Source organism: Theropithecus gelada, chromosome X, assembly GCF_003255815.1.
Source record: "Theropithecus gelada isolate Dixy chromosome X, Tgel_1.0, whole genome shotgun sequence".
NCBI lineage: Eukaryota > Metazoa > Chordata > Mammalia > Primates > Cercopithecidae > Theropithecus > Theropithecus gelada.
Genome location: NC_037689.1, coordinates 109,729,649 through 109,757,500, shown reverse-complemented (window position 1 = coordinate 109,757,500; position 27,852 = coordinate 109,729,649). Strand labels below are relative to the sequence as shown.

Below are 27,852 nucleotides of genomic sequence, written 5' to 3'. Positions count from 1 at the left end.
GAAAGTTGTTTACATTTAGTCCTGAGAAATTGTGATATTTAAATGTGAGCTCAAGGCAATATGCTTCAAATTAAATTCCAGGCAAAATCTACTTCTGTCTTGGGAAGGTAATAAGTAATTCCTTGTATTTCCATAACATCTCCACTTATGGAGTACACAGACTTTTGCATATGGATACAGAATCACAAACATGTGCAGTGGGTAGGAGGCATTATCCTCATTTTATGGTGAAATTAAAAGATACAGGCAGTTTTAAGTGACAATGCCCAAATTGGAGCTCAGATCTCAGGATGAAGTCATCTTTCTACAAGGCTACTCCTAATGTGCCGGGAGCTGGAAACCTGGAATGGGTAACCAACCCAATAAGTAATGGTTCTTCCCCTCCTTCAAGCCCCTGGTTTTTCATGTGTGCTGAAGGAACATTCTAACTTACAGGGTTGTCAAATGAACTGTAAAATACATCCATACACCACTGTGTGGGGCAGTACTAAATTCATTACCTGAAAGGTTGACATGCCATTTGCAGTAGTGTAGAATACATTACAGCCTGCTAAAAATTCAGCAGAAAGCTCCAGTGAGTGGCTCCCTAAGGATCCTCCATCAGCCCCAAACTGCAGTCAGCAAGGATATGAGAATGAACACTGCATACCGAGAAGGCTGCTTCTACCCCTTGTCTTTCAGTAACAGCAGGTTGTCCATGGTGCTCAGAGCCCAATGAGGGCTTGAGGAAGTCCATTTGATTTGAAATCTTTAGGAAGCAGGGTGATTTTTCCCCACTACCTTGGGCATACTAGTGCCTCTGTCTCGGTGACACTCCTCAATAATCTGGTAAACCCACAGTTAGAAAATGTCTATTGATAAACCACAGGAGGTTGCTCCAGATGATTGATCTAAAATGTATTCTTCTGTGTGTACATCCTAGGTATATATGTGGATGGGAGTGGGAGGAAGAGAGTTGTTAGCAGCACATATTAATTGGGTGGGGCAAGAAAGACAAATAGTGTCATGCATGGGGCCTGTTGCATAATGAAAGCTTGATGCATATTTTGGTGGCTTTGTTTGGGTATGGAAGGAAGGAAAAAAGGGAAAGTTTTAAAAATGCTCACTGTACCTCTCATCTTGTACACTTGTTATTTCTTTCAGTATAATGGTTCTCGTCCAAGGGAGGAATGGGAAATGTGGCACCCGACTCTGATTGCAGAAGCACTCTTCGCGATTTCCAACATTTTAAGTTCGTTGCGTCTCATATCCCTGTTCACAGCCAACTCCCACTTAGGACCTCTGCAGATCTCTTTGGGACGCATGCTGCTTGATATCCTCAAATTCCTCTTTATCTACTGCCTGGTACTACTAGCTTTTGCCAATGGACTGAACCAGCTTTACTTCTATTATGAAACCAGAGCTATCGATGAGCCTAACAACTGCAAGGGGATCCGATGTGAGAAACAGAACAATGCCTTCTCCACGTAAGACAATCCCCTTTCCTTTTTTATCTTTTTTTTTTTTTTTTTTTTGCCATTTTTCCGCTTTTTCCATTTTTGTCTTGTTTTCAGCCTACAGTTTCATCACTGTCACTTGACTGTGAAGGCAGTGCTCACTGTGGATCCACCCAAAGGGTCAGAGGTGGAAGAATGTTCTTCTCTCGCTACAGGGTACTAGGAGACGAAGTGAAGTTAGGTGAGGTAGGAAAGAAACAAGCACACACATGGGATTCCAGGAAGTCATCTAAAGAGTTGGTTCTGAACTACGTTGGTAGCATTACATATTTTTAAAAGAATTACTTGGGGTGAGGTAGATAATTCCTCACTCAAAATGTGGCACCAAGGTAATGAAACAACAAAGCTATTCCTCTGAATGAGTGGCTACCAAAGCTAACTTAACTATTGTGAATCAAGGAAGAATGCAAACATATCTTAAGGCACCCCCATTCATAGGTGTAATCTCGAGAGGGGACAGGCTGAAGGTAGGACTAGAATCCACTCTCCTGCTACATTAATTTAAGGTTTCAGGTGGGCCAAGTGAAACCCAGCACTAATTGAAAATGTCCCAGGACACAAGAGATAACTCATGATTCTGTCCACAAGTCCACTGCCTCTGAACACATGGAACTCCTGTGCCTTTGCTTAGTACTGTCAAGACCTACTTTTCGGGGGACCTTCAAGCCTTCAGAATGGCTTTCATTTTCTGATAAATCAATGCTAGAGGAAATAGACAAGAGAAAACAAATAAGTACATGTCAGGCTGTTAGGAGCTGTCCTGGGCTGACCCTGAACTCAGTGTTCTACACCTTGTCCATCTCCACCCCTACTTCTGGAGAGTGCAACTCATCACTGGTATTCATAGCAATGACCCCAAGGTCATACAAGATTCTTAGTCATTAAACTAAGATACAATTGTTTCCTTACAACTCCATAAACCAACACAGTTCAGTGGACTTGGACATTCTAGAAATATGCTCCACAACAAAGGCCAGAGAAAAAAAGGACTGTTGCATTGATAGAGAAAAACAAAAAACAACAACAGCAAAAAAACAGTGCTATCTAGCTGATTCTCGTTATTTGTCTCTAGCAGCATTTCCTAAAATGGATTCACACAAACCACAGCTCAGTGGCATGTTAATAGACAGGAGAATGGAATCTATGATTAAACCTCCTGCACTAGGCCATGCTCCTTGTCTCTCTTCCCGAAACTCAGGGCTAAATCTTGGGTGGGAAACCAGATTCATGTGCAAGGAGAAGGGGTCCAAAATGGGTTGACAGAGAGATAGTGCTGCTTTGGTTAAGCCAACCAGGAGTGCATAACATCAGCTTATCAGCTTCCTAGTGCCTCTTGACTAGGAATGGCTTCCTCTCCTGCATTACTCTAGAGACAGAACTCACAGCAACCTGTTTACAACATAGAGAGTAATTGTGTAGTGGCTTGAGCACCAGGAGACTGCATTTGTTCCCATCAAAGTGTTCAACAGAATTAAATACATGAATGAGAGGTGCCTTTCAGGAGGTCAGTTCCCTGCCAATTATGCTCTCATGTGCACTCTGCTGAGGAAATTTATGAAATGCCTCCTTGCAAGTTTGTAGTGATTATTAACACCCCTGTTGCCAACTGACATTTTGCTCCTATCACTTGCCTAGCAGTGACGATTGAAAAGAATGGGCACCTGTCATACACAAAATTATATCTTGGGGTGTCAGATATGAAGAAGCATTGTCATGGTCGGGCCAAATCAGCAGTAATGTTACCTCAACTTTCCCTCTATCAGTTGATTTTTTTTCCTCCATAAAAGGCTGCTTTCTTTTAAATGCCTCAACTCAGGCATTCATTCATTCATTCGAGACTGAGTCTTGCTCTGTCACCCAGGCTGGAGTACAGTGGCATGATCCCAGCTCACTGCAACATCTCTCTCCCAGGTTCAAGCAATTCTTGTACCTCAGTCTCCTGAGTAGCTGGGATTACAGTTGCCCATCACCATGCCTGGCTAATCTTTATATTTTTAGTAGAGATGGGGTTTTGCCATGTTGTCCAGGCTGGTCTCGAACTCCTGACCTCAGGTGATCCACTCGTCTCAGCCTCCCAAAGTACTGGGATTACAGGTCTGAGCCACCGCACCTGGCCTCAGGCATTTACCATACCTGTTAAAATACACGTTACTCAGCCAGGGAGTCAGAAAGATTCTGCTTTTAGAGAAGGGGATAGTTTGTTTACGTATCTAGTGGAAAGTTTGGTACCTGCTTATTGTCATCCTTTTCCTTCTGATTCTCCAGAGATGCCATTGCTTTTCTTCCACATAAAAAAAGAAAAAAACAGGCCAGGTGCAGTGACTCAAACCTATAATCCCAGCACTTTGGGAGGCCGAGGCAGGAAGATCACCTGAGGTCGGGAGTTCAAGACCAGCCTGGCCAACATGAAGAAACCCTGTTTCTACCAAAAATACAAAATTAGCCAGGCGTGGTGCCACATGCCTGTAATCCCAGCTCCTCGGGAGGCTGAGGCAGGAGAATCGCTTGAACCCAGGAGGCGGAGGTTGCAGTGAGCTGAGATCCCACCATTGCATTCCAGCCTGGGCAACAAGAGCAAAACTCCATCTCAAACAAACCAAAAAAAAAAAAAAAAAAGAGTTTTCATGGAGTGGCTATTCAGAATTGGCAGTTACCACATTCTGTTCAATTTAACCAAACTGGCTTTTTTTTTTTTTTTTTTTTTTCCCTAGCGAAGGATCAGTTTTAAACAAACATTGGGATACCAATACAGACAACTTGAGACAGTATTTGTATATTTTAATCAGTGTAGCTGTGTGCTTCTGCTCCTCAAGAACTGGATCCATACAGGATGTGTGCCATCTGTCCTCTTGAGGTTCAGGAGATTCTAAATTGAATATTTCACGGTTTGGGATGGCATCCAGAAGTTTTCCCTATAACTTTATGTTTTGTATTATGTCAAATGTTATGGCAGGGCCCAAATAGCATAGCCACAGGTTTGGTTTATGTGGGCATAAAACTGTAACCAAACTCCAGACATAGGGAGTCATTTGGAGAAAGCCTGTATGTGGTATTTTAACCCAATAAAGTTGATGAGGGAAAAGGGGAGAGGAAGCAAACATAAAGCGGGTAAAGCGTAGAGCATCTTTTATATCTCAGGCGTGGCTTCTTCAGTGGACCAAGCTGCAATGCAGTATTGACATGACAGAGCCTCTACTTCTGTCTCAGAATGGCTCCAAATGATTTCTGTACTGCAAAATAAAGCCAAATTGTGGGGGAAAAAAATAAAGAGAAAGGAAGGAAGGAAGGAAGGGAGGGAGGGAGGGAGGGAAGGAAGGAAGGGAGGGAGGGAGGGAGGGAGGGAGGAAGGAAGGAAGGAAGGAAGGGAAGGAAAAAGAAAAAAAAATCTTTTCTCCTTAGGCATACAATTTAAGGGAAACTCACTGTCCTTGCTGACAACCACATGACAGTACTGCTGGGGGTTTGAGTTTGGTATTGCATACTGGGAATACGTGGCCTTCATCTGCTGTCAAGAGAAATAATTAGAAAGACATTATCATTCTGAAGGCACAGGACTTGTGAGAGAAAAAGAAGCTAACTTGTTCCAGCCCTCACCTTCTGAATACACCTGGCTGTTTCACAGGCCCTTCAAATACAGGATGTCCACAACTAAATTCCTTATCCCTTATCTCTGTATCTTCACTTCCAACCTATATCCCCTTTAATTCCTCATCTCATTAAATGACACTAACCAGATTCCTAGGAGTCATCTGGGACTCTTAAACCTTCCCTCATGAAACACATCATCAAGTATGTCACTCAGCCCAATCAGTTCTACTTCCGAAATATCTCTTGAATACCTCTCTCTCTCTCACACACACACACACACACACCACACACACACACACACTCATCCAACCGTCCTGGTTCAGGCCTAAATCATTTCTCCCAAGGACTGTGGCAACAGACTCTTGACTGGTCTCCCTGCCTCCAATCTGGTCTTCTCTCCAAACAATCTCCCACCTACTATGCGGAAGTTTCTTTCTAAATACCCATTGCATCCTGGCCCCCACTGGCTTCATGCCTGCCAGAATATCTGAATCTTCTCCATAAAATCCTGCCTCTTTACCATAACACACATAACACACAGGGCCTGGTAATCTGACTCTTGCCTCTCCAGTCTTTTACCGCTCTCCTCCTTTGTCAACATTTTGCTGTTCTCCAACTACAGGAAAGTGTCTTAACCCTTCAGACCTTTGTGCATCACATGCCATTCCCTCTGAATGGAATACCCATCCTCACCTAGCCAGCCTGGCAAACTCATACCCATCTTTTCAGTTGATGGCAAAGGACTACCTGCTCTAAAGCCTTTCTTACCCACTCTAATCCCACTCTCAGCTGCAGGCTTCTTCTAGAATGCATGTTTCCCATGGCATTCTAAACACATCTCCATTATGTTACATAAACTGTTGTATTTCAGACATTTGTGCCTCTCTCTCCCACCAGACTGAGACTCCCATCTTAGTAAACTTTGCATCTGCCATAGAGGGGCCTAAGACATAACGGTGCTCAACATGGCTACTGAACAATTGAGTGAAAAGACGAAGACGACGTCCAAAAGCTTTTTATTTGGAGATAATTTTAAGTTTTTTATTTGGAGCTTTTTATTTTTTAAGCTTTTTATTTGGAGATAATTTTAGTTACATTGTAATTGTAAGAAATAATAGAGAAATCTGTAAATCCTTCACCCATTTTTCCCAGGCGTAACATCTTGCATAGCTGTAGCACATTATCACAACCAGGAAATCAACACTGATAAAATCCAGTGGCCTTATTCAGATTTCACCAGTTTTCACGGGTATTTAGAAAGAAACTTCCACACACGTGCAAGCCATTTGCAACAACATACATGGGCCTAAGAGTAATCTTGTCTTTAATTATAGATAATCTACTTCTGCTTCTGTCCACCCTGCCCCCCAGGATGACTGAAGTATCTGGTCAGTCATGTCACTCTGCTGATCCACTTTGAGCTTACTTTCAGCAAAAACCCTTGGCCTTTCTCCTACCTCTCTCATCCTGTACTTGGGCACTTGGCCCAAGAGCAATGCTCTACATTGATCCCCACATATTTCATCTCATTAATTCCAGCCCCTTGCTCCAAGGTGTTGAAGTCTTTCTGAGTCTTTATCCTGTCATCCAGTTTATCAGCTTTCCCTCTAGTCTTGTGTCATCTGAAGATCTAAGAAGCATGCCATCGATTTCCATCCAAAGCATTGAAAAAAGTGTCAGGCAGGCTTGGTATTCACTGGGTGGAATATTGGGCAGCTATTAAAATGATACACATGAACACTCTGTATATACATTAAAAAGTGTCTAAACCCAAAATGTGTAATTTTTTTAAAATCACAGAGATTGGGCTGGGCCCTGTGGTTCACGCCTGTAATCCCAGCACTTTGGGAGGCCAAACCGGGCAGATCACTTGAGGTCAGGAGTTCGAGACCAGCCTGGCCAACATGAGGAAGCCCCGTCTCTACTAAAAATACAAAAATCAGCCAGGTGTGGTGGTGGGCACCTGTAATCCCAGTTACTTGGGAGACTGGGGCAGGAGAATTGCTTGAACCCGGGAGGCAGAGACTGCACACAGTGAGCCAAGAGGGCTCTGTTGCACTCCAGCCTGGGCAACAGAGTAAGACTCCATCTAAAAAAATTTATATATATATATATATACACACACACACACACACACACACACACACACACACAGATAGATAGATAGATGTTAGATAGATAGAGCGATAGATAGATCAATAGATCGATCCCAGGCTGAGAGGGTGGCTCACACCTGTAATCTCAGCACCTTGGGAGGCTGAGGCGAGTGGATCACCTCAGGTAAGGAGTTTGAGACCAGCCTGGCCAACATGGCAAAATACCATCTCTACTAAAAATACAAAAATTAGCTGGGCATGGTGGCATGAGCCTGTAATCCCAGCTACTCAGGAGGCTGGGGCAGGAGAATCACTTGAATCCGGGAGGCGGAGATTGCAGTGAGCTGAGATCGCGCCATTGTACTCCAGCCTGGGCATTGCATAGAGACTCTGTCTCAAGAACAAACAAGCAAACACTAGAGATTGTATAAACTATGATCGCAACTATGTACAATTAGATATTCAAATGAATAATCTATAAAGACAAAGGAATGTAAAATAACAATGTGGAAGATTTAATAATAATAATGAAAATAATCAGTATTTACTGAGTGCTAGGAACAGGCACTATTACAAACCAGCTTTTCATGAATTAATTCATGTAATCCTCACTACCATGCTATCAGGTAGACAGTGTGGTTCTTACCCATTTTACAGATAGGGAAACCAGAGTACAATGTAGTTAATCAGGCTGTCCCGAATTGCATAGACGGTAAGTAGCAAAGAGGATTTCAATCCAGGCATGCACGCTACAGTCTGTACTTTTACCTAGGGATACAGGTGTAAGTCTGGTTTTGTAAAGGTACATAAGATTTGTTGTATACAGCTGCAATAATCATGAATACATGAAAAACTAAATAGGACAGAGCCGTGACCTAGCAGTCCACTGTGACCTTCTTCAAGGCTATTACCATTCATTTGTAGCTACTTCTACTTAATCAGTGGTGATTTCTCCACCCACCATTCAGCCAATATTTTCCTATCTTACTAACATGGATACACATGTAGTTCCCATCAAACACTCGTCTTTTTGTTCTGGTCAGGTCATAAAGGTTCTTATTGGTTATCTCTGGCTTTTCCTCCTAATTCCAGTCCATATCCTTCCCAATGCTATTATCACAGGATGGTGCTACTCATTTGTACTTTCTTTGGCTATGTGTTTCTCCTGTCATCTTTTATAGACTCCTTCAATAAACATTTCTTCAACAATTCCTATGTACCAGGCAATGAGGATGCCTAGGAAGATGGAATCCTTATCCTTAAGAAGTTCATAGTCTAATGGGGAATGCAAATAAACAATTAGAATAGCTGCTATTATTAATGCTTACCATATGCAAAGTACTTTAAAGTGCTGAGCACTTTACATGCAGTATGTTAGGTTATACAGTTATGAGGTTACATGTGTGGGCTTCAGAGTCAAAAGAGCTGGGTACAAATTCTACCTCTGATACTTCCTGCCTGTGTGACCACTCTGTGCCTCAGTATCTCATCTGAAAAATAGAAGAACAATCGTCGCTACTTTATAGACGTATAGCCAAATATAATATAATCAGCCCTTCATATCTATGTCTTTTGCATCCATGGATTCAACCATCTGTGGATCAAAAATATTTTTTTTAAATGAATGGTTGCATCTGTACTGAATATGAACAGACTTTTTTCTGTCAGTATTCTCTAAATAATATAATATAGCAACTATTTACATGGCATTCACACTGTATTACCTATCATAAATAATCTAGAGATGATATAAAGTATATGGAATGGGCCAGGCATGGTGGTTCATGCCTGTAATTCCAACACTTTGGGAGGCTGAAGCAGGAGGATCACTTGAGGCTAGGAGTTCAAGACAGGCGTGGGCAATATAGCAAGACACCTGTCTCTCCAAAAACTGTTGTTGTTGTTGTTGTTTAGTTTTTTGTTTGTTTTTTGTTTTTGAGATGGAGTCTTGCTTTGTTGCCCAGGCTGCAGTGCAGTGGCACGATCTCGGCTCACTGCAAGCTCCACCTCCCAGGTTCACACCATTCTCCTGCCTCAGCCTCCCAAGTAGCTGGGACTACAGGTGTCCGCCACCATGCCCAGCTAATTTTTTGTATTTTTAGTAGAGATGGGGTTTCACCGTGTTAGCCAGGATGGTCTCGATCTCCTGACCTCGTGATCCACCCAACTTGGCCTCCCAAAGTGCTGGGATTACAGGCGTGAGCTGCTGCATTTTGAAAACGTTAGCTGGGTGTGGTGGTGCATGCCTATAGTCCTACCTACTCGGGAGACTGAGGCAGGAGGGTCACTTGAGCCCAGGAGTTCAAAGCTGCAGCAAGCAATAATTGTGCCACCACACTCCAGCCTGGACGACAGAGAGATCTTTTCTCTAAAAATAAATAAATAAATAAAAATAAACAATCAAAATGAAAAAGCATATGGGAGGATACGTGCTTACATTATACATAAACACTATGCCATTTTATATAAGGAACTTGAGCATCCATGAATTTGGGTATCTGCAGGAGGTCCTGGAACCAACCCTTTGCAGATATCGAGGGATAACTGTATATGCAAAGCACTAAGCATGATGCTTGGCACATAGTAAGAGCACAATAAATGTTAACAATTAGTATTTAACCTACCAAGAATCATTTTTGAGATGAGGAAAACTTGAAATTGAAAGAGGCTATGTAACTTTCCCAACGTTATTTAATAAATGGTGGGATCTAAAGTTCTCTCTTAGGCACTCTCCTCTATTGCCTCTACAGTGTGATTTGTGCATTTATGGAAAAAGGCTTGGGTGCTATGGGAGCAAAAAAGAGGAGCATCTAGCCAAGCCTGTTAGGAAAGGAGTTGGGGCAGGCTTCTAGTGGAGGTGGGGCTTCAACTGAGCCTCAAAGGTCAAACAAGAATTAGACAGAAAAGGAGAAAGGAAAGAAGTAGAAGCTAGAGGTTGGGGCAGGATGAGGGTATTCTATCCAGAAACAGGAGTTTGTCAAAGGCATAGAAGAATGAGAAATAGCAGGTCCAGGGAACTGTAGAAAGGGTAAGGATGACACCAAAGGGTCACCTGGGTTGGAATTATAGCTTTTGCTCCATTTAGGCTATCAACATACAATTTGGAAAATATAGGATGATGTCCCTGCTTTCTCCCAACAAGCCTTTAATTTGTTCACCCTCTAGTTCTTCTTTGCTGGTCTGAATTAGGTCCAGAGGAGTAAATCCTCTCCATAGTTCTTCTACTTTTTGAAAGAGTGATTCCTCATCTCAAAGACGAGACTTTCGGCAAATGTTCAGAGGACTGAGTTCCCATCTCTATTTTACTGTACACCTCTTAGCTTTGTGATCTATTTGTGGATGGCTCCCAACATGTGCAAGTTCTCCCTTAACCACCTGGTATGGATTTGTCTTCTGTGCATTTAATATCAAGTTTTCCTGAATCTTTGTGTCTTCAATCTATGCCCCTTCTTGAGCTAGCAAGTTCCATATGTTTGTTTACTCTCTGCTAAATAAAAATGGACTAGTTGCTTTTTCTAAAATAATCCCTCTTTAAAATTGAAAAGATATTCTATGTTATTAAGATTCTATGGTTTGTCAACAAGTCTTTCCATCCCTATGATGACTTTATTATAAACCCAGCACCAAGTAGTACACCCTCACTGCCACCAGTGGTGGCCCTTTCCTGTGTATTAAACTGAGTCTAGAAGTCACAGAACCTCCAACAATGTCTTACCAGAATATTCTTTTCCACCTCACATGCCAGTCCCTCATTTTACCTGGGCATGCTTTTAAGCGGGCTAGCTTCTCCTGACCACACTGTAACATTTTGAGAAACATGTTGAGGCCATTCTCACTACCAACCACCAAAACAGAGGAATGATCTTTCCTATCCCTCCCCATTTTCCCCTCTTGTACAGTTTTATCTATAAGGTTTCCCTGACTAGAATATCAGCACAGTAGAAGGCAGATTTATTTATGCATGCATGCATTGTTTGTTTATTATTTATTTATTTACTTATATGTAGAGAGAGACAGGGTCTAGCCCTGTCACCCAGGCTGGAGTGCAGTGGCATGATCACAGCTCACCGCAGCCTCAAATTCCTGGGCTCAAGCAATCCTCCCACCTCAGCCTCCCACGTAACTGAGACTACAGGCACACGCCACCATTCCTGGCTTCTTTTTTTTGTTTTGTTTTTAAGATAATGGGGCTTTGTTATGTTGCTCAAGCTGGTCTCAAACTCATGGGTTCAAGTAATCCTCCCAACTTTGCCTCCCAAAGCTCTGGGATTATAGACATGAGCCACCATGCCTGGCTGAGGGAAGATTTTAAATGCTCAGACTTTTACTTTTAGGGAACGTTTGTATCAGTCAGTCGAACAACTAGCAATAAACTCTATCCTCAAGCATAAGCCATTGCAATTTTAATTATTGTAGGGCTAGAGGTTAATGTAACATCTATTCAGGAGAAGCGACTAATTCAGTAAGACCCTATCAACATATTGATTGCATATTTGCCCTAGTTTATGGCTTTAGTGTCTGTCAGGAAATCAACAAACACTTACTGAATGCATTCTGTGTTCAAGGTCATTCAACTTTCAGGGACTCTGCTTCCTTAGAATGACATTCCTACTCACTGCAACTGCTTTTTAAAATTCTGAGCTACAATCTGCCCTGGCTTCTGTTACCTAGCAGCTGTGCTAGCTGCTTGTGCTATTTACTGCTGGCCTCCTGCCTGCCTGATTGCTGGTATCTAATAGACATCATCAGGTTTTGACTGTGCCCTCCTAGCAGGGGCCAGATTACTTAGCCCCATGTATTCCTCATTTTTCAACCCTCTGCCTGGTTCTGTGATGCACTGTATTGCCTGGCCCTGAAAATTAAGGACCTGTGATAGGTCCGACTTGCCATATTGTCTGGTTCTTGTGCCCTGGCCCCTGAACTCCAGACTCTCATCTTACTGTTGATTCTCAAATGCTTCACCAGCTGGCATTTACTTTCACCAAACAAAAAGCAAATTTATTCCTTTTAGGCTAGCTCTCCAGCAGTGTGATGCTGAAAAGATCATGGAATTTATCTATGATAATCAGAGAAGAGCCACTTAACAAGTTGAGAAGGGCCATGTGCACATTGCTCAGGCAACCCTGAAAAGGGCCCTTGAGAGTCAGGTCAGTGCAGAGCACAGTCTTAAACAAAATAAACTAGCCATTATTGTGCAGCCTACTGAATGCAAAATTGTCAATGGGATTGGAATCTTCTCTACTTTAATCTAATGATAACAGTAATAGTAATAGTTTACATGTATTCATTCACTTATTCAATAAATGTCATTGAGTGCCTATTACGTACCAGCTATAGGGTAGCTATATGTCTCTGCCTCCATAGAGCTTATATTCTAGTGGAGAGGGACAGAAAGTAACCATTTAAACCAAAAATCACGTAATATAATTTTATGAAGCTTCAAGTGCTACAAAGAAAATTAAACAAGGCAATAGGATAGAGAATAACTGATGGAGCTACATTAGGTAGAGCAACCAAGAAAAGCCTGTCTGAAGAAGTGACGTTTGAGCCGAGACCTTGATGATAAGAAGGCAGCTGTGTAAAGACCGGGGAACAGACCACTTTCAGACAGAGGGACTCTTTTTTTTTCTTTTTTTTTAAATTTATTTTATTTATTTATTTATTTTTTTTTTTTTTTTTTTTTTTTTTTTTTTTTTTTTTTTTTTTTTTTGAGACGGAGTCTCGCTCTGTCGCCCAGGCCGGAGTGCAGTGGCGCGATCTCGGCTCACTGCAAGCTCCGCCTCCCAGGTTCACGCCATTCTCCTGCCTCAGCCTCCCGAGTAGCTGGGACTACAGGCCCCTGCCACCTCGCCCGGCTAGTTTTTTTGTAGTTTTTAGTGGACACGGGGTTTCACCGTGTTAGCCAGGATGGTCTCGATCTCCTGACCTCATGATCCGCCTGCCTCGGCCGCCTAAAGTGCTGGGATTACAGGCGTGAGGGCTCCCAAAGTGCTGGGATTACAGGCGTGAGCCACCGCGCCCGGCTGACAGAGGGACTCTTTAAAGCACCTCTCACTCACCTCTAAAATGAACCAAAGAACAAATCCCTAAGACTCTCAAAATACGTTGTGCTCATTAAGAACAACACATTTTGAGTACACTGAAAAATGCATCCATTCTTAAAGTAACATTTCTTATGTTCTGCATGACTTCCACAGGCTTGGGCAATGGCTAATCTCTGCCACCCACGAGCTGGCTGCATTTTTATTGCTGTATTCAGATTTCTGGATATAAAGCAAAAAAAACCCTAGACACCAAAAGCATATCATTGCAGTTACATGTTTGGATGTGAAGACTAAGAGAGGAAATAATAATTTGAGAAGCCATTAATATAGTGTTTTTGGAAGGGCAGAGAGACCTAAATTTGAGTTCTGGCTCAAAACTTACTAGTAAGGTGTCCTTGGGCAAGTCATTCAATCTCTGAATCTCTGTTTCCTCATCAGTAACAATAAAATTTTACAAGGATCATAATGATGATGTATGTATGTAAAAGTACCTAACATGCTTATAAGTTTTCGATAATAGTTGAGTTCTCAATAATAAAAGCCTCAATAATAGTTGGTTAATGTATCATTAACAATTATCTGTATAAAGTGTTAATTTGAGAATCCTCAAGCTCCTCCATGCAGTTTAGAGCTATCTGGGTCCTGTGAGAGCCACAAAAGAAGTATCAGAAATGGTAATTTGTTCTCATGTTCACTCAGCCAGCAAATGCCAGAACTGAGATTCTAACCCAGTGCAATCTAACCCAAGCATCATTCTCCTGCCTCAGCCTCCCGAGTAGCTGAGACTACAGGCGCCCTCCACCGTGCCTGGCTAATTTTTTGTATTTTTAGTAGAGACGGGGTTTCACTGTGTTAGCCAGGATGGTCGCGATGCCCTGACCTTGTGATCCGCCTGTCTCGGCCTCCCAAAGTGCTGGGATTACAGGCGTGAGCCACCACGCCCGGCCTCAAGCACCATATTCTTAACCACAGTACTTATTGCCTCTGTGTAATTAGAATGGTAAAAAAATAACATGGTCTGAAGACAAAAGAGAAAGTTTGGTAGAGGAAGTAGCTCTTGAAATAAGCCTTGAAAATTTTTAGGCTATGCGTAGACTGAGAAGAGGGAATGGTATTTCAGGTAGAAAAGCAAAGCATAAAACATAGAAGTGGAAACAAACAAACAAATGGACATGGATGGTCAGTCTGTGTTAGGGAAGAGCCCAAAATATGTGAGACCACTAATCTATCAGTCACAAATCTGGCAGCCCCTTCATTAAGCAGATCACCTTTCATTTTCTCATTCTTTTCTTGCTCTTCTTAAAGAATTAACTAACCTGCTCTTTGATCTCTCTTAGGCTCTTTGAGACTCTTCAATCACTCTTCTGGTCTGTATTTGGCCTTTTAAATCTATATGTCACCAATGTGAAAGCCAGACACGAATTCACCGAGTTTGTAGGAGCTACCATGTTTGGAACATACAACGTCATCTCCCTGGTAGTGCTGCTGAACATGCTGATTGCTATGATGAACAACTCCTATCAGCTTATTGCCGTGAGTAGCTTTGCTTTACAAGGGTGCTTACTTTCGTTTCAGGATGGGGCAACATTGGCATGGAGTCCATCAGAAGCTCAATGAAAGAGTTCGTCTGCCTCAATTAATTTACATTAGCTTTCCTAGTTGTTAGAGTGAATTATTTCTTTCCAATGCAATTGAGTTTGGACTTTCAGTCTATAGAATCTTGATCATTTAATATAAGTTATTCTAGTAAATAAGATTTTCTAGTTACTTATTGAAAATATTTCTAAATTTCAGAATCAATTTTCTTGCCTCAGTGGAAAACTTGGGGTTTGAGCACAATTTGGCTACAATGTGTCACCTCACTCATCTCCAGGGTTAATTCAGCTGATCTGGTTCTCTAGCCAAGAGAGCCCTATCTCCCGCTTCACTGCAAACATCTCCCTCCGAAAACTAAGAATCACATTGACAAGGATGGTCTTCTCAGAGAGAGACAGAGAGGGGAGGGGACTACATTTTTTCCTATTTAAAAAATAGAGATGGAGTCCTGATATGTTGCCCAGGCTGGTCTGAAACTCCTGGCCTCAACTGATCCTCCCACCTCAGCCTCCCTAAGTGCTGGGATTACAGGCATGAGCCACTGCACCCAGCCAGTGGCTATTTTTCAATCAAGTATATATAAGTAACTGCACTCCATTGTGAGACACTCTTAAGTAGAGTCCATTGCTGAATTTTTTTGCGCCATCATGTTACCATTTAGATCAGCAATGTTGATTACCCTAGACTAGAAATAGTGAAAGTGTAGGATACATTATCAATTCAGCCCCTGCCCTGATTTTTTATGTCAAAGTAGCTATCTAACCTTAGCTTATTTTATTTTAATCTGCATATAATTCCTAGAAATTGAGTTTCAGCAAAGGAGTCCTCATTACCTGAGGTCTGATTTAGTCAGGCATTAGTAAATTTGGATGCGTAGTTCCTACTATAATGCTAGAATACCCACTCTGGATCAGTCTGTTGCTGAAAGTTTTTGCTGTAGCAGAAAAAGTACAAAATAAAAAAACCCAAGTCTTGTCTTCCTTTCTAGATGCTATTTCTCAGATCTGGTTTGCCACTGAGGAGTTATTTAGCCTATAGAAAAGAAGCTTAAATTATTTGTTACATATACATAGATTAGATATATATGTATATATATGTGTGTGTATATATATACACACATATGCACATATATATATGCGCGCACACACACACATACCCATACATACACATTGTCCACATCTTAAATATTATTAATAGTGAATGTGATCCATTTCCACTAAGAACAGAACCAAAAAGAAATGGAGCAGGAGGCTTTTGAGTTACCTATTTGGGAGAAATTCCTAACTATAAATGGCAATGTAATAAATATATTCTCACAGGTGGGTCTATAGAATTTCTGTTATTGGAGAATTTAAAAAATTAGGATATAAAATTGTCTGCTAGGATAGTTTAGATAGTAGGTATTTAGGTGGTAGAGAAGGGAGAGGACTGTATTGGAAAAAAAGATTTGAAGTTAATAAACCAGGGACTCTAATCCTGGCTCTGTGGTTTATAACTGTATGTCTTTAGTAACTTACTTTCCCCTCTTGAGCCTCAGTGTCATCATCCAAAAAGTGAGGGTTTTGAAATCAATGGTTTTTAATATCCTTGCTAGCTCTGGCATCCTATGAGTCTGGGTGCCTACAGATTAACAAGATAGGCTCACAAGGTTCCTTCCGGCACTGAAATTCTGTTCTTCTACTGCATTTGAAATGCAATATAGTTCAGTTCCATTCATTCATTCCCCCTCATTCAAACAACTAGGCCAAGAACTCTGAAATGATTTATGTTCACTCCTAGTCTATCTCTATAAGGGGGCAGGGGCAGGCATGGAGTCTCAGGAGTTGACTTTTCCATCCCCTCTGCTTGGCATTCTATCCTTCACCCCTGCCAAAGATGGCAATATTCATGCAAAGGTATTTGTAGTTTTTTCACTGGGTGTCTGACAGCGGATTTTTCCTTGTGACAGTAGAAAAGGGAGAGCTTTTCTTGTCACCTAATGCAGGGCTGTGGTCCTTCTCACTGAGCTCAGTGACATTTTCTAGGAAGGGTGAAAATAATCAACTCCAGCTCTCATCACCACCTGCTGGTAGTAAGTTTTGTTTTAATGCCACCTACTGCTGCACCCAAAGAAAACACATTGGCTTGGGAGGGAACCAATGGTAGCTAAATGGAGTCTATACCATCTCATAAATCTTAAGTCATGGCCAACTATTCTGAATAATATCTTTACTGCTGTTCGATCCCATGGGGTGTTTTTACCATTTGTAAGTGGATTCAGTGGGATCCAGTGGGATGCTGATATTGGACAACCTGATTCCAAAAATACCTGGATCTGCTTAAGTGATAAGGACCAGACAGTAGATTTAATTTCATTTGCAACATCTCTGCTTCAGTACTGAATGTAATTTTTACAAGGTCCTTGGTATAGGGAGGAAGATTACAGAAAGGGAAACCACTGAAGACAAATTTCTCCTATTATAAAGGTATCACAGGCTGATTCAGTCTAGGTAGAGACTGAGTTGTCGACATGCCTCACTGTGAATCTAATTTGTGTACATTCTAGGACAGTCCTCAAGAACACCAAGTAATAACAATCCCTTGAAGGGTTAAGCTCTTTATCAGTGTTCCATGCAGGATTCAGAGCTGCTGGTGATGTGAATATATGGCTCTGTAGCAATTTGTATTTCCATGTCAGAGGAGGCTCTACCACAGTGGTGTATAGAGTTATCCTTAAGATACAGTGAAGCAGGAATCACTCCAGGCCTGTGCTCTGTGGTCCCAGCATCAGCAGGTGAAGCTGGCCATATTGTATATTATTGTTATTGGCAATTAGCAGTTATTTACTTCTCTTTTTATTCTTATATCTCCCTCAATCTCCTTATTACTCCCAATGACATTTTAAAAAATGCATCTACCTTGTCACTGCTGTCCTTGATGTATAGGCAGAAGCTCCATCAAGCAAAGCTGCCCTCGGTGCCGTGTTAATCAGATTCATCCATTTAAAAATATTAGGTGGAAGAGATAAGATCAGTCCCACAAAGTTCATTACCTTAGGCCCTATTCCTATCCCCTACCCCACCCACAATGGGCATCTCTGTTGCCTAAGATTAGTCCTCCCAAAACATAGTGCTCATAATGGTCTGTGATAAAGCCTCGTTCAGCAAGTTAATAAGAACCCTTGGTTTCTTTGGCTGCCGTGGAGTATTTGCTCTAATGCTGAAAATAAGTAAACAGCACTTGCTTCACTGAGCCACAGCTGCTGGATGGCTTGGGGAGAGTCCAAATATATGTAATTGGTTGTCTCCCTTAGGGTGGCAACATTTGGAGGCCCAGATGATGAATGGACTCTCCCACTGCAGAAGACATTCATGCAAATGATGACATTCATCCAAACAAACCTGGCACCACAGGATAAGAGGCAGGACTAGAGAGGGCTGTTGCATACCATCTAAGTGCCAAGAAGGGCAGGTGGTCTCCCCACCCACCCCCAGTCATCTAGGACCAACCTCAGATTCTCAAAGCAGAGACTTTCAAAGCAGAGACTCTCAAAGCAGCACTTCACACACAATACCATGATTTTAACTCTCTATCAGCCGGACTGATAACCAACTGCTACGCACTGATATGGCTACTCAATTGTGAAAATATTGAAACATTTCCATACCAGTTGGTAAATAGCTGTCACTCCAGCTGTTCCTTCTACGACATACCCAGACCTCCTCACAATCCAGCAAGTAAAGGGTAACATCTGGAACAGCTGGTAGAATCTAGGACCCTGCTCCAGCACCATAACTGGCCTATATTTGGATTGACTAGTTTCTTAAACAGTCTGAATATCACTATAGTAGGCAAAACCCTAAAATGCTCCCCCTAGATTTCCCACTCTAATAATCAAGACTATTAATATGAAGAGATACCACAATTGTGATTACGTTGTATTATGTGGCAAAAGGGATTCTGCAGATGTAATTGAGGTTAGTATTCAGGGAGATTATCCAGGTAGGCCTAATCTAATCACATAAGTCTTAGGAGCAGAGTTTTCTCCAACTGGTAGCAGAAGGGAATGTCAGTGTATTAGTCTGTTCTCATGCTGCTATGAAGAAATACCAGAGACTCGGTCATTTATAAAGAAAGGAGTTTTAATTGACTTACAGTTCCACATGGCTGGGGATGCTTCATTAATCTTATAATCATGGCAGAAAGAAAAGCACGCAGGTCTTACATGGTGGCAGGTGAGAGAGAGTGAGAGGGAAGCGGGAAGAGCCCCTTATAAAACCATCAGATCTCATGAGAACTCACTATCATGAAAGCAGCATGGGGGAACTTCCCCCATGATCTAATCACCCCCCAGGAGGTTCCTCCCCCAACATGTGGGGATTATAACTTGGATTGTAATTCAAGATGAGATTTTGGGTGGGGACACAGTCAAACCATATCATTCCATCCCTGGCCTCTCCCAAATCTCATGTCCTTACATTTTAAAACACAATCATCCCTTTCCAACAGTCCCCCAAAGTCTTAACTAATTCCAGCATTAACCAAAAGTCTAAGTTCAAAGTTTCATCTGAGACAAGGCAAGTCCCTTCTGCCTACGAGCTTGTAAAATAAAAAAAACAAGTTAGTTACTTCCTAGATATAATGGAGTTACAGGCATTGGGTAAATACACCCATTCCAAATGGGAGAAATTGGCCAAAACAAAGGGGCTACAGGCCCCATGCAAGTCCAAAATCCAATAGGGCAGTCATTAAACCTTAGCATTTCAAAATGATCTCCTTTGACTCCATGTCTCACATTCAGGTTACAATGATGCAAGTGGTGGGCTCCCATGGCCTTGGGCAGCTCCACTTCTGTGGTTTTGCAGGGTACAGCCCCCTCATCCTGGCTGCTTTCACAGACTGGTGTCGAGTGTCTGTGGCTTCTCCAGGTACATGGTGCAAGCTGTCAGTGGATTTACCATTCTGGGGTCTGGAGGATAGTGGCCCTATTCTCACAGCTCTACTAGGCAGTGCCCCAATGGGGACTCTATGTGGGGGCTCCCACCCCACATTTCCCTTCTGCACTGCCCTAGCAGAGGATCTCCATGAGGGCTCTGCCCCTGCAACACACCTCTGCCTGGACATTCAGGTATTTCCATGAATCATCTGATATCTAGGTGGAGGTTCCCAAACCTCAGTTCTTGTCTTCTGCCCACCTGTAGGACCAACACCACATGGAAGCTGCCAAGGGTTGGGGCTTGTACCCTCTAAAGCCATAGCCCAAGCTGCACCTTTTAGCCATGGCTGGATCAGTTGGAAAACAGGGCACCAAGCCCTTAGGCTGCACACAGCAAAGGGGTCCCTGGGCCCAGCCCAGGAAACCATTTTTCCCTCCTAGGCCTCTGGGCCTGTGATGGAAGGGACTTCTGTGAAGGTCTCTGAAATGCCCTGGAGACATTTCCCCCCATTATCTTAGTGATTAACATTCGCTTCCTCATTACTTATGCAAATTTCTCGAGCTAGCTTGAATTTCTCCCCAGAAAATAAGTTTTTCTTTTCTCTCACATTTTCAGGCTGCAAATTTTCCAAACTTTTTTTTTTTTTTTTTTGAGATGGAGTCTCACACTGTCACCCAGGCTGGAGTGCAGTGGCATGATCTCAGCTCACTGCAACCTCTGCCTCCCGGGTTCAACCAATTCTCCTACCTCAGCCTCCTGAGTAGCTGAGATTACAGGCGCCTTCCACCATGCTTGGCTCATTTTTGTATTTTTAGTAGAGACGGGGTTTCACTATGTTGGCCAGGCTGGTCTCGAACGCCTGACCTCGTGATCCACCCTCCTTGGTCTCCCAAAGTGCTGGGATTACAGGTGTCAGCCACTGTGCCCAGCCCAAACTTTTATGCTCTGCTTCCTACTGAATGCTTTGCTGCTTAGAAATTTCTTCTGCTGGATACCCTAAATCATATCTCTCAAGTTCAAAGTTCCACAGATCTCTAGGGCAGGGGGCAAAATGCCACCAGTCTCTTTGCTAAAGCAAAGCAAGAGTCACCTTTATTCCAGTTCCAAATAAGTTCCTCATCTCAGCCTAGACTTCATTGTCCATATCGCTATCAGCATTTTGGTCAAAGCCATTCAACACGTCTCTAGGAAGTTCCAAACTTTCCCACAGTCTCCTGTCTTCTGAGCCCTCCAAGTATTTAAGAAGTTTCAAACTTTCCCACATTTTCCTTTCTTCTTCTGAGCCCTCCAAACTGTTCCAACCTCTGCTCATTACCCAGTTCCAAAGCTGCTTTCATATTCTCAGGTATCTTTACAGCAGCGCCCCACTCTTGGTATGAATTTACTATATTAGTTCATTCTCACGTTGCTATGAAGAAATACCCAAGACCGGGTAATTTATAAGGAAAAGAGGTTTAATTGACTCACAGTTCTGCATGGCTGGGAGGCCTCAGGAAACTTACAATCATGGCAGAAGCCACCTCTTCACAGGGCAGCAGGAGAGAGAATGAGTGCCAACAGGGGAAATACCAGATGCTTATAAAATCATCAGATCTCATGAGAACTCATTCACTATCATAAGAACAGCATGGGGGAAACTGCCCCCATGATTCAATTACCTCCCACTGGATTCCTCCCATGACACATGGGGATTATGGGGATTATAATTCAATATGAGATTTGGGTGGGGACACAGCCAAACCATATCAGTCAGCAATCTGAAGCACAAGGAAGATTTGATGTGCATTGCTGGCTTGAAGATGGAGTGGGGCAAGTAGTAAGAAATTCAGGCAGTGTGCAGGAGATGAAAGAGGGCCCAAGCTCTCACTATAGAAATGAATTCTGTAAACAACACATATGAACTTGGAAGCAAATTCTTCTCCAGAGCCTCCAGATAAGAGCTCAGCCACATTAAGACCTTAACTTCAGCCTTGTGAAGGCCAGTATGACTGGAGTGGAGTAACCAAGGGAGGAGAGGGAAGTAGGAGATGGAGTCAGAGAAGTAATGGGAGTGAGTGACAGATCACCTAGGGCCTCATGGACCATTGGAAGGATTTGGGCTTCTATTCTAAACATGATAGGGACCCATGGGAGGGTTTTGAGCAGAAGAGGTACATGATCTAACTTGTAGTTTAGTAAGATTGCTGTGTCTGATTGGGAATAGACTAGAGTGGGATAGGGGCAAAGACAGAGAGACCAATTATGAGACCATTGCACTAACCCAGACAAAAGCTGGTGGTGGTTTTGGCCAGGTTGGTCATGATGGCAGCAATGAGAAGTGGTCAGATTCTGGATATATTTTGAACTAGATCAGATGTGAAGTGTGAGCAAAAGAGAGTAGTGAAGAATGTCATCCAGGTTTTTTGGTCTGAGTAACTGGAAGGGTGGAGTTGTTCATTACTGAGATGGGGAAGAGTAGGAAAGGAGCAGGCCTGGTGGGGGAAGGAGGTGAAACAAAGATCCAGAGTTGACTTTTAGACATGTGGAATTGGAGATGCCTATTAGACATCCAGATAGAGGCATTGGGTAGGCAGTTGTCTATAGGTCTAGAGGAGAGTTCCAGGCTGGCAATAGAGATTTGAGAGTTACCAACATATGTGTAGTATCTAAAGCTATGGAACTAGATGAGATCACTAAGGGAGTGAGTGTGGAGAGAAAAGAAAAGAGATCTGAAAATGAAGTCTGGGGCACTCCGATATTTAGAGGTTGGAAAAATGAGGATGGATTATCCAAAGAGACTGAGAAAGAACAGCCAGAGAGATGGGAGAAAAAATCAAGATAATGTGCTATATTATAATACAATATTATTCCCAATATGCTAATAAGTCATATGCTAGTAAGTGGTACTGTCTGGATTTAAATTGAGGTAGTCTAACCCCAAGACCCATGCACAGAACCTCTACACTATCATGTCAACACTTACCTTGAGATCAAGAAGCACCTGAAATGCACTTTCACTACAAGGGCCCTAACAGACCTTCTTTCCTTTCCTCATTTTATCACAACTCTGAACTGTTCAGTCTCCTTGTCCTATCAGTTCCAGGGACAAAAGGGCTCATTATAATCCTGAGGGGATGAAGAGCCCAATATCTGCCCTAATTTCTTCCAGGATAAGAATCACTGATGCTTCATCGACATACCTATTGTCTGTATCTCAGCTCCCAAGAGCCATCTCTTAAGAAAACAGAACAAAACGTAAACCCTGCCACCTTTCATTTCCACTAAACAGTCCAAACCATGGAAGCTATAGTAAGTCTAAGGAATAGTGTAGTCTCTATTCAGGTGAAGGAGTTGCTCAATTCAAGCTGTAGGAATAGCATGACATTGGAGCAAAGCCATTTCAAATTTTAATAACTGTCTCTTCCCTTTGGGATACCCTCAAGCAATCTAGGTATTTTTCTCATCTCAGCTTGTGCTTTTCCCTGTTGCCAAACCATTGTCTGGAATCTGATCAAGGGTTGCTACATTTAACTGAGGAGAAAGAAAACATTCAGAACTATGGAGGACATTTTAATAGTGCCCTCCTCCCTTGGGTAATGTGGAATCTATGAACACCTGCTGATAATCTCATTTCAGTCAACAATTTACATTTTCTGATAGATTCTGTAAGAGTTACAAGAGCTAGGTGCTGTAAGTGGTATAAAGGGAAAGACACAGTTGATACCATTAGGGAACTTGTAGTTTAGAGGGAAAAGTCTGACATGAGTAAAACAACAATAGCACTATTATCACGAGAATAGTAGCAGTGATTTCAGACAGCATGGGCTCAAGAGTAGTCAAACTGCCTGGATTTGAAACCTGGAGAGCCACTTACTGTGGTTTTGGGCAACTTGACCTCTTTCTGCCTCATTTGACTTCTCTGTAAAATAGAGAAGATAACCAGGTTTTTCATTTGCTGCTTACTCTCAGGCCTATTCCCTGCCTGTTTCTTGTATCAAGAAACATTCCTCACAATCCTTTGCCCTTTGGTGTCTGAGCAGATTCAACCAATCAGATGGTAGGAGGAAGGGAGAAGCTAGAGTGTTTCTTCCCCATCCCATCCTCACTTATTTCGGTGCCTCCAGCAGCAGCTGTAGCTCCTCTGGGGCTCACCTCCAAATACCACCAGCCATCTCCTCCCTACTTGGCCCTAGCTTTTCAGTGACGCACCATCTTGGCTCAAGCTCCAGCCAGAGTGCACTAGTCTTGGATCTAAGAACACTACCTCTTCCTGTTGACCCTCAAATTCCAAAGATAAGAGGGGCTTCCTGTTGTTGCTAATCTCTAAGTTGCCTTACTATTCCCTTTTTAACTTGTCAACTCTTACATGTAACCAATCCCTGCATTAAATCTTGATTTGAAAGTCCTAGCGTGGGCCGGGTGCAGTGGCTCATGCCTGTAATCTCAGTACTTTGGGAGGCCGAGGTAGGTGGATCACTTGAGACCAGGAATTTGAATTCGAGACAAGCCTGGCCAATGTGGTGAAACCCCGTCTCTACAAAAAATACAAAATGAGCTGGGTGTGGTGGTGCATGCCTGTAGTCCCAGCTACCCAGGAGACTGAGGCACAAGAATCGCTTGAACCCAGGAGGTGGAGGTTGCAGTGAGCTGAGATTGTGCCACTGCATTCCAGCCTGAGTGACAGAGCAAGACTCTGTCGAAGAAAGAATGAAAAAGAGAAAGAAAGAAAAAAGAAAGAAAAAGAGAGAGCGAGAGAGAGAAAGAAAGAAAGAAAGAAAGAAAGAAAGAAAGAAAGAAAGAAAGAAAGAAAGAAGAGAAGAGGAGAAGAGAAGAGAAGAGAAGAGAAGAGAAGAGAAAAGAAAAAACAAAATGAATCAAAGTCCTAGAGTGATTTCTGTTTGCCTGGCTGCACCCCAACCAACACATATCTGATTGAATCATTGTGAAGTACATTTAGGAAGTACAAATTGAATCGAGCCTCGACGAATCAGTCAAATTTGGAAAGACAGAAAAGTAGGGACGTGGTATCAGATTTCATTTTTGGCAAGGAAATAGCTTGCACAGCAGGGGGGATTGGCCTAGTGTTTATTAAAGGCAGTAACACTATAAGGATTGGCTTCAATCTTCTCTGACTCCCATACTTTAATTCCCCAGGAAAGTATCTTTTCAATAGGCAGTGAAGTCCCCCCTGCCCCAAAAATGAGGAGAAGCAAATACAGTAGTCGCATCTTTAGGAACTGCATGACAAAGTGCAGAGTCTATCTTTAGAAAAATAACACAAGGAGATGAGGTACGTTTGTGTCTTCCCACATCCCAACTCTGGGTCCTCACATTGCTGTCTACCTGGCTTAGCACAGAACCCTAGACTGCCTGACCTGGAAAAGCCCCAGGCACCTCCTCTAGGCCCAAACTGTGCTCTTTCTCATTCACTAAGGTTTAAAGAAGTCAGTAAATATGAATGTAAGAAATAATAATATCTAGCATATAGACAAGCCTTTATTAAATGCCAGGCACTAAGTGCTTTCTATTACTATTATAACTACTATTAATAACTACCATTTCTTAAGCATTTATGTGCCAAACACTACACACAACACTTTGTACATATTATCTCATTAAATTCTCACACCAATTTTATAAGATAGGTACTGTTATTAACTACATTCTATGGGTAAGGAAACTGAGGCACAGAGATAAAAGTGACTTGCCCCAGGGTACACTTTTTTTTTTTTTTTTTTTTTGAGACAGGGTCTTGCTCTGTTACCCAGGCTGGAATGCAATGGCATGATCTCAGCTCTCTGAAACCTCCACTTCCCATCTCAAGCAATCCTCCAGCCTCAGCCCTCCGAGTAGCTGGGACCACAGGTGCAAGCCACCATGCCCAGCTCATTTTCGTATTTTTTGTAAAGATGGGGTTTCACCGTATTGTGCAGTCTGGTCTCAAACTCCTGAGCTCAAGCGATCCAACCGCCTCATCCTCCCAAAGTGCTAGGATTACAGGCATGAGCCACCACTCCCTGCCAAGGGCACACTCTTAATAAGGTCTGTCTGAACCGAAGTAACAAAGATATCTCACTTTCTCCTTTCCTGCCAGCATCTCAAGCTCCCAGGCCCTGATACACAAACCACACCAGACCCCTGCCCCATCTCAGACTTCCCTGGCTTCACCCTTCCCCTTGGTTGACTAACTTGCTGACTGTTCCCTAGGTTCTAACCAGAAGGATCCTTTAAGGAGCCTTTCCCTTGGTTCTGGACACAAAGCGACTTATTTCCTAAGCTGAGATCCCCTATCACCACCCCCAACACACACCAACTAGCTCTCTTTTTCTCCTTTAGTGTGTCCAGCAGACTTCACACATCCAGTTTCTTCTCAACTCTGCCCATGATACTTCCAGCCTCCCCAAATGAGCAAGCAGACAACCACAGCCACAGGGAGTAAATGGGTCAGCACTACCAAGCTCAGTCGCGTGACAAAAATTCCTCATTGAACTAACACATCCTGCCTTGAGACATCTCAGCCCCATTCTTTGCCAGACAGCTCTTTGCATGCCTAAAGCCTCTCTTGACATTATACTCACACCAGTAAATGGACTGTACAATATCCAGCTTCAGGGAAGGAGGGAGGAGCATTGTCTCTGCAAACGCTGCAGGGGGCACCAAAGGCTGACTTTTCAGACAGACCTACCCATCCTGCCCGGGCCTGGCCCTCCCCCTGGTGGTCTGAGACAGCAACAGATTTCTTGGTCATTGTGCATCAATGCCTGCTCCTGATTTTGTCAGCAAGCTGTCTGAGAGGCTGAGAGCTCTTTGCCACAAAATTCTCAGGGTATACTTTAGCAGGTCTGTGCCAAGCAGCAATCTCTGCTTCCAACAGCAGCAACATCCTTTGATACTTGCTTCTACCTGCTAATGATTTTGGTGACTGACAAAGATGCAAGTGGAAATGGGATGAGGACAAATGAAAGGATATAGATTTTCTTTTCCTGTCCTAAAAGGCAACAAAACAGGGCAGATATGTGAGCTACTCCTCTGGATCCCAGACTCAGATGAACATCAGGAACATTGGTAATTGTCATGAAGACTATCTTGAGTAACTCAGAGACAAGACCAACAATGCCAGTGACAGAAAGGTTCCAGTGCCCCCCCAAAAAATACCTATCCCCATCTGCTGGCTGATGTCCCTTACTCTTTCATTCATTCACTTAACAATAAATTAAAAATTGAATAAATATCTATTGTATGGATACATAAGTAAACTTAATAACTTAATAAACATATGTATTGAGGCACTACTATGTGCCACACTACATTCTTGGCAGTGGAGATACAATAGGGTGGTAGGTGAACAAGATAGAGTGGGTCCCTGTTCTCATGGAGTCCACATGGACTCTCCAATCATGGGACCACAGTTTCAAATTTCACTAGTTGCATTTTGCTTCTTTACCTTAAGGCTGCCCTTAACCTTTTATGGGTCACAGATTCCTTTGACAATCTGATGAACATGAACAAGAAAAAAGCATATATTAGCAAACATACATAAAGTTTAGCATCTCAAAGGGTTTACAAGCATCCTCTCACTATCATCCAGAAATTCCTAACCTTAAGATTTGTCCTCAGTTATAATGCAAATATGCTTTGAGCTATTAGTAGGTCGCTTAGGACTCAATGTAAATGAGTATGTCCAATCCCTTATTGAGATCAGGTTTTCCTATGTGGCCAAGTAAGTGAGAGGTACCATAAGGGAAATGTGCCTGAGGAATACTGAGGAGGGGACAACAAGAAGAAAAAGAGATTGGAGGCACTGAAGGAAAATGTCACCATCATCACATTTTTGCAAAGAATCAGGTCTGCGTAGTAGTCCCCAAGTCAAAGGTACCTTTGGCCTTTACATAAAATAACAATTACCCATGGACATTCCTGAGATAAAAACGACTGTGTTTTTATTTCAAAAAATATCAGAGTTGAGGTTCAGAAAGTATTGTTCTTTGTGGTGTTCCTGGACCACTGTCCACAACACTCTGAAGGGTCGTGCCAACAAAAGGGTACCCCTGAACCTAAAACAAAAGTTAAAAAATAAAGAATTCATCCTTGTGGGATACTTAGGCTTCCTACTTAAATTGGTCTCTGAATGTTCTCT

General features: G+C 42.6%; 1 protein-coding gene across 1 annotated transcript in view; it reads left to right on the top strand.

Moving 5' to 3' along the window:
* TRPC5 (transient receptor potential cation channel subfamily C member 5) overlaps positions 1 to 27,852 on the top strand; it is a 319,448-nt gene that overhangs the window by 240,069 nt on the left and 51,527 nt on the right. Inside the window, exons 6-7 of the mRNA XM_025373393.1 lie at positions 1,144 to 1,466; positions 14,562 to 14,757. Of these exons, the coding sequence (XP_025229178.1) occupies positions 1,144 to 1,466; positions 14,562 to 14,757 (519 nt within the window). The remainder of the gene's footprint in view (positions 1 to 1,143; positions 1,467 to 14,561; positions 14,758 to 27,852) is intronic.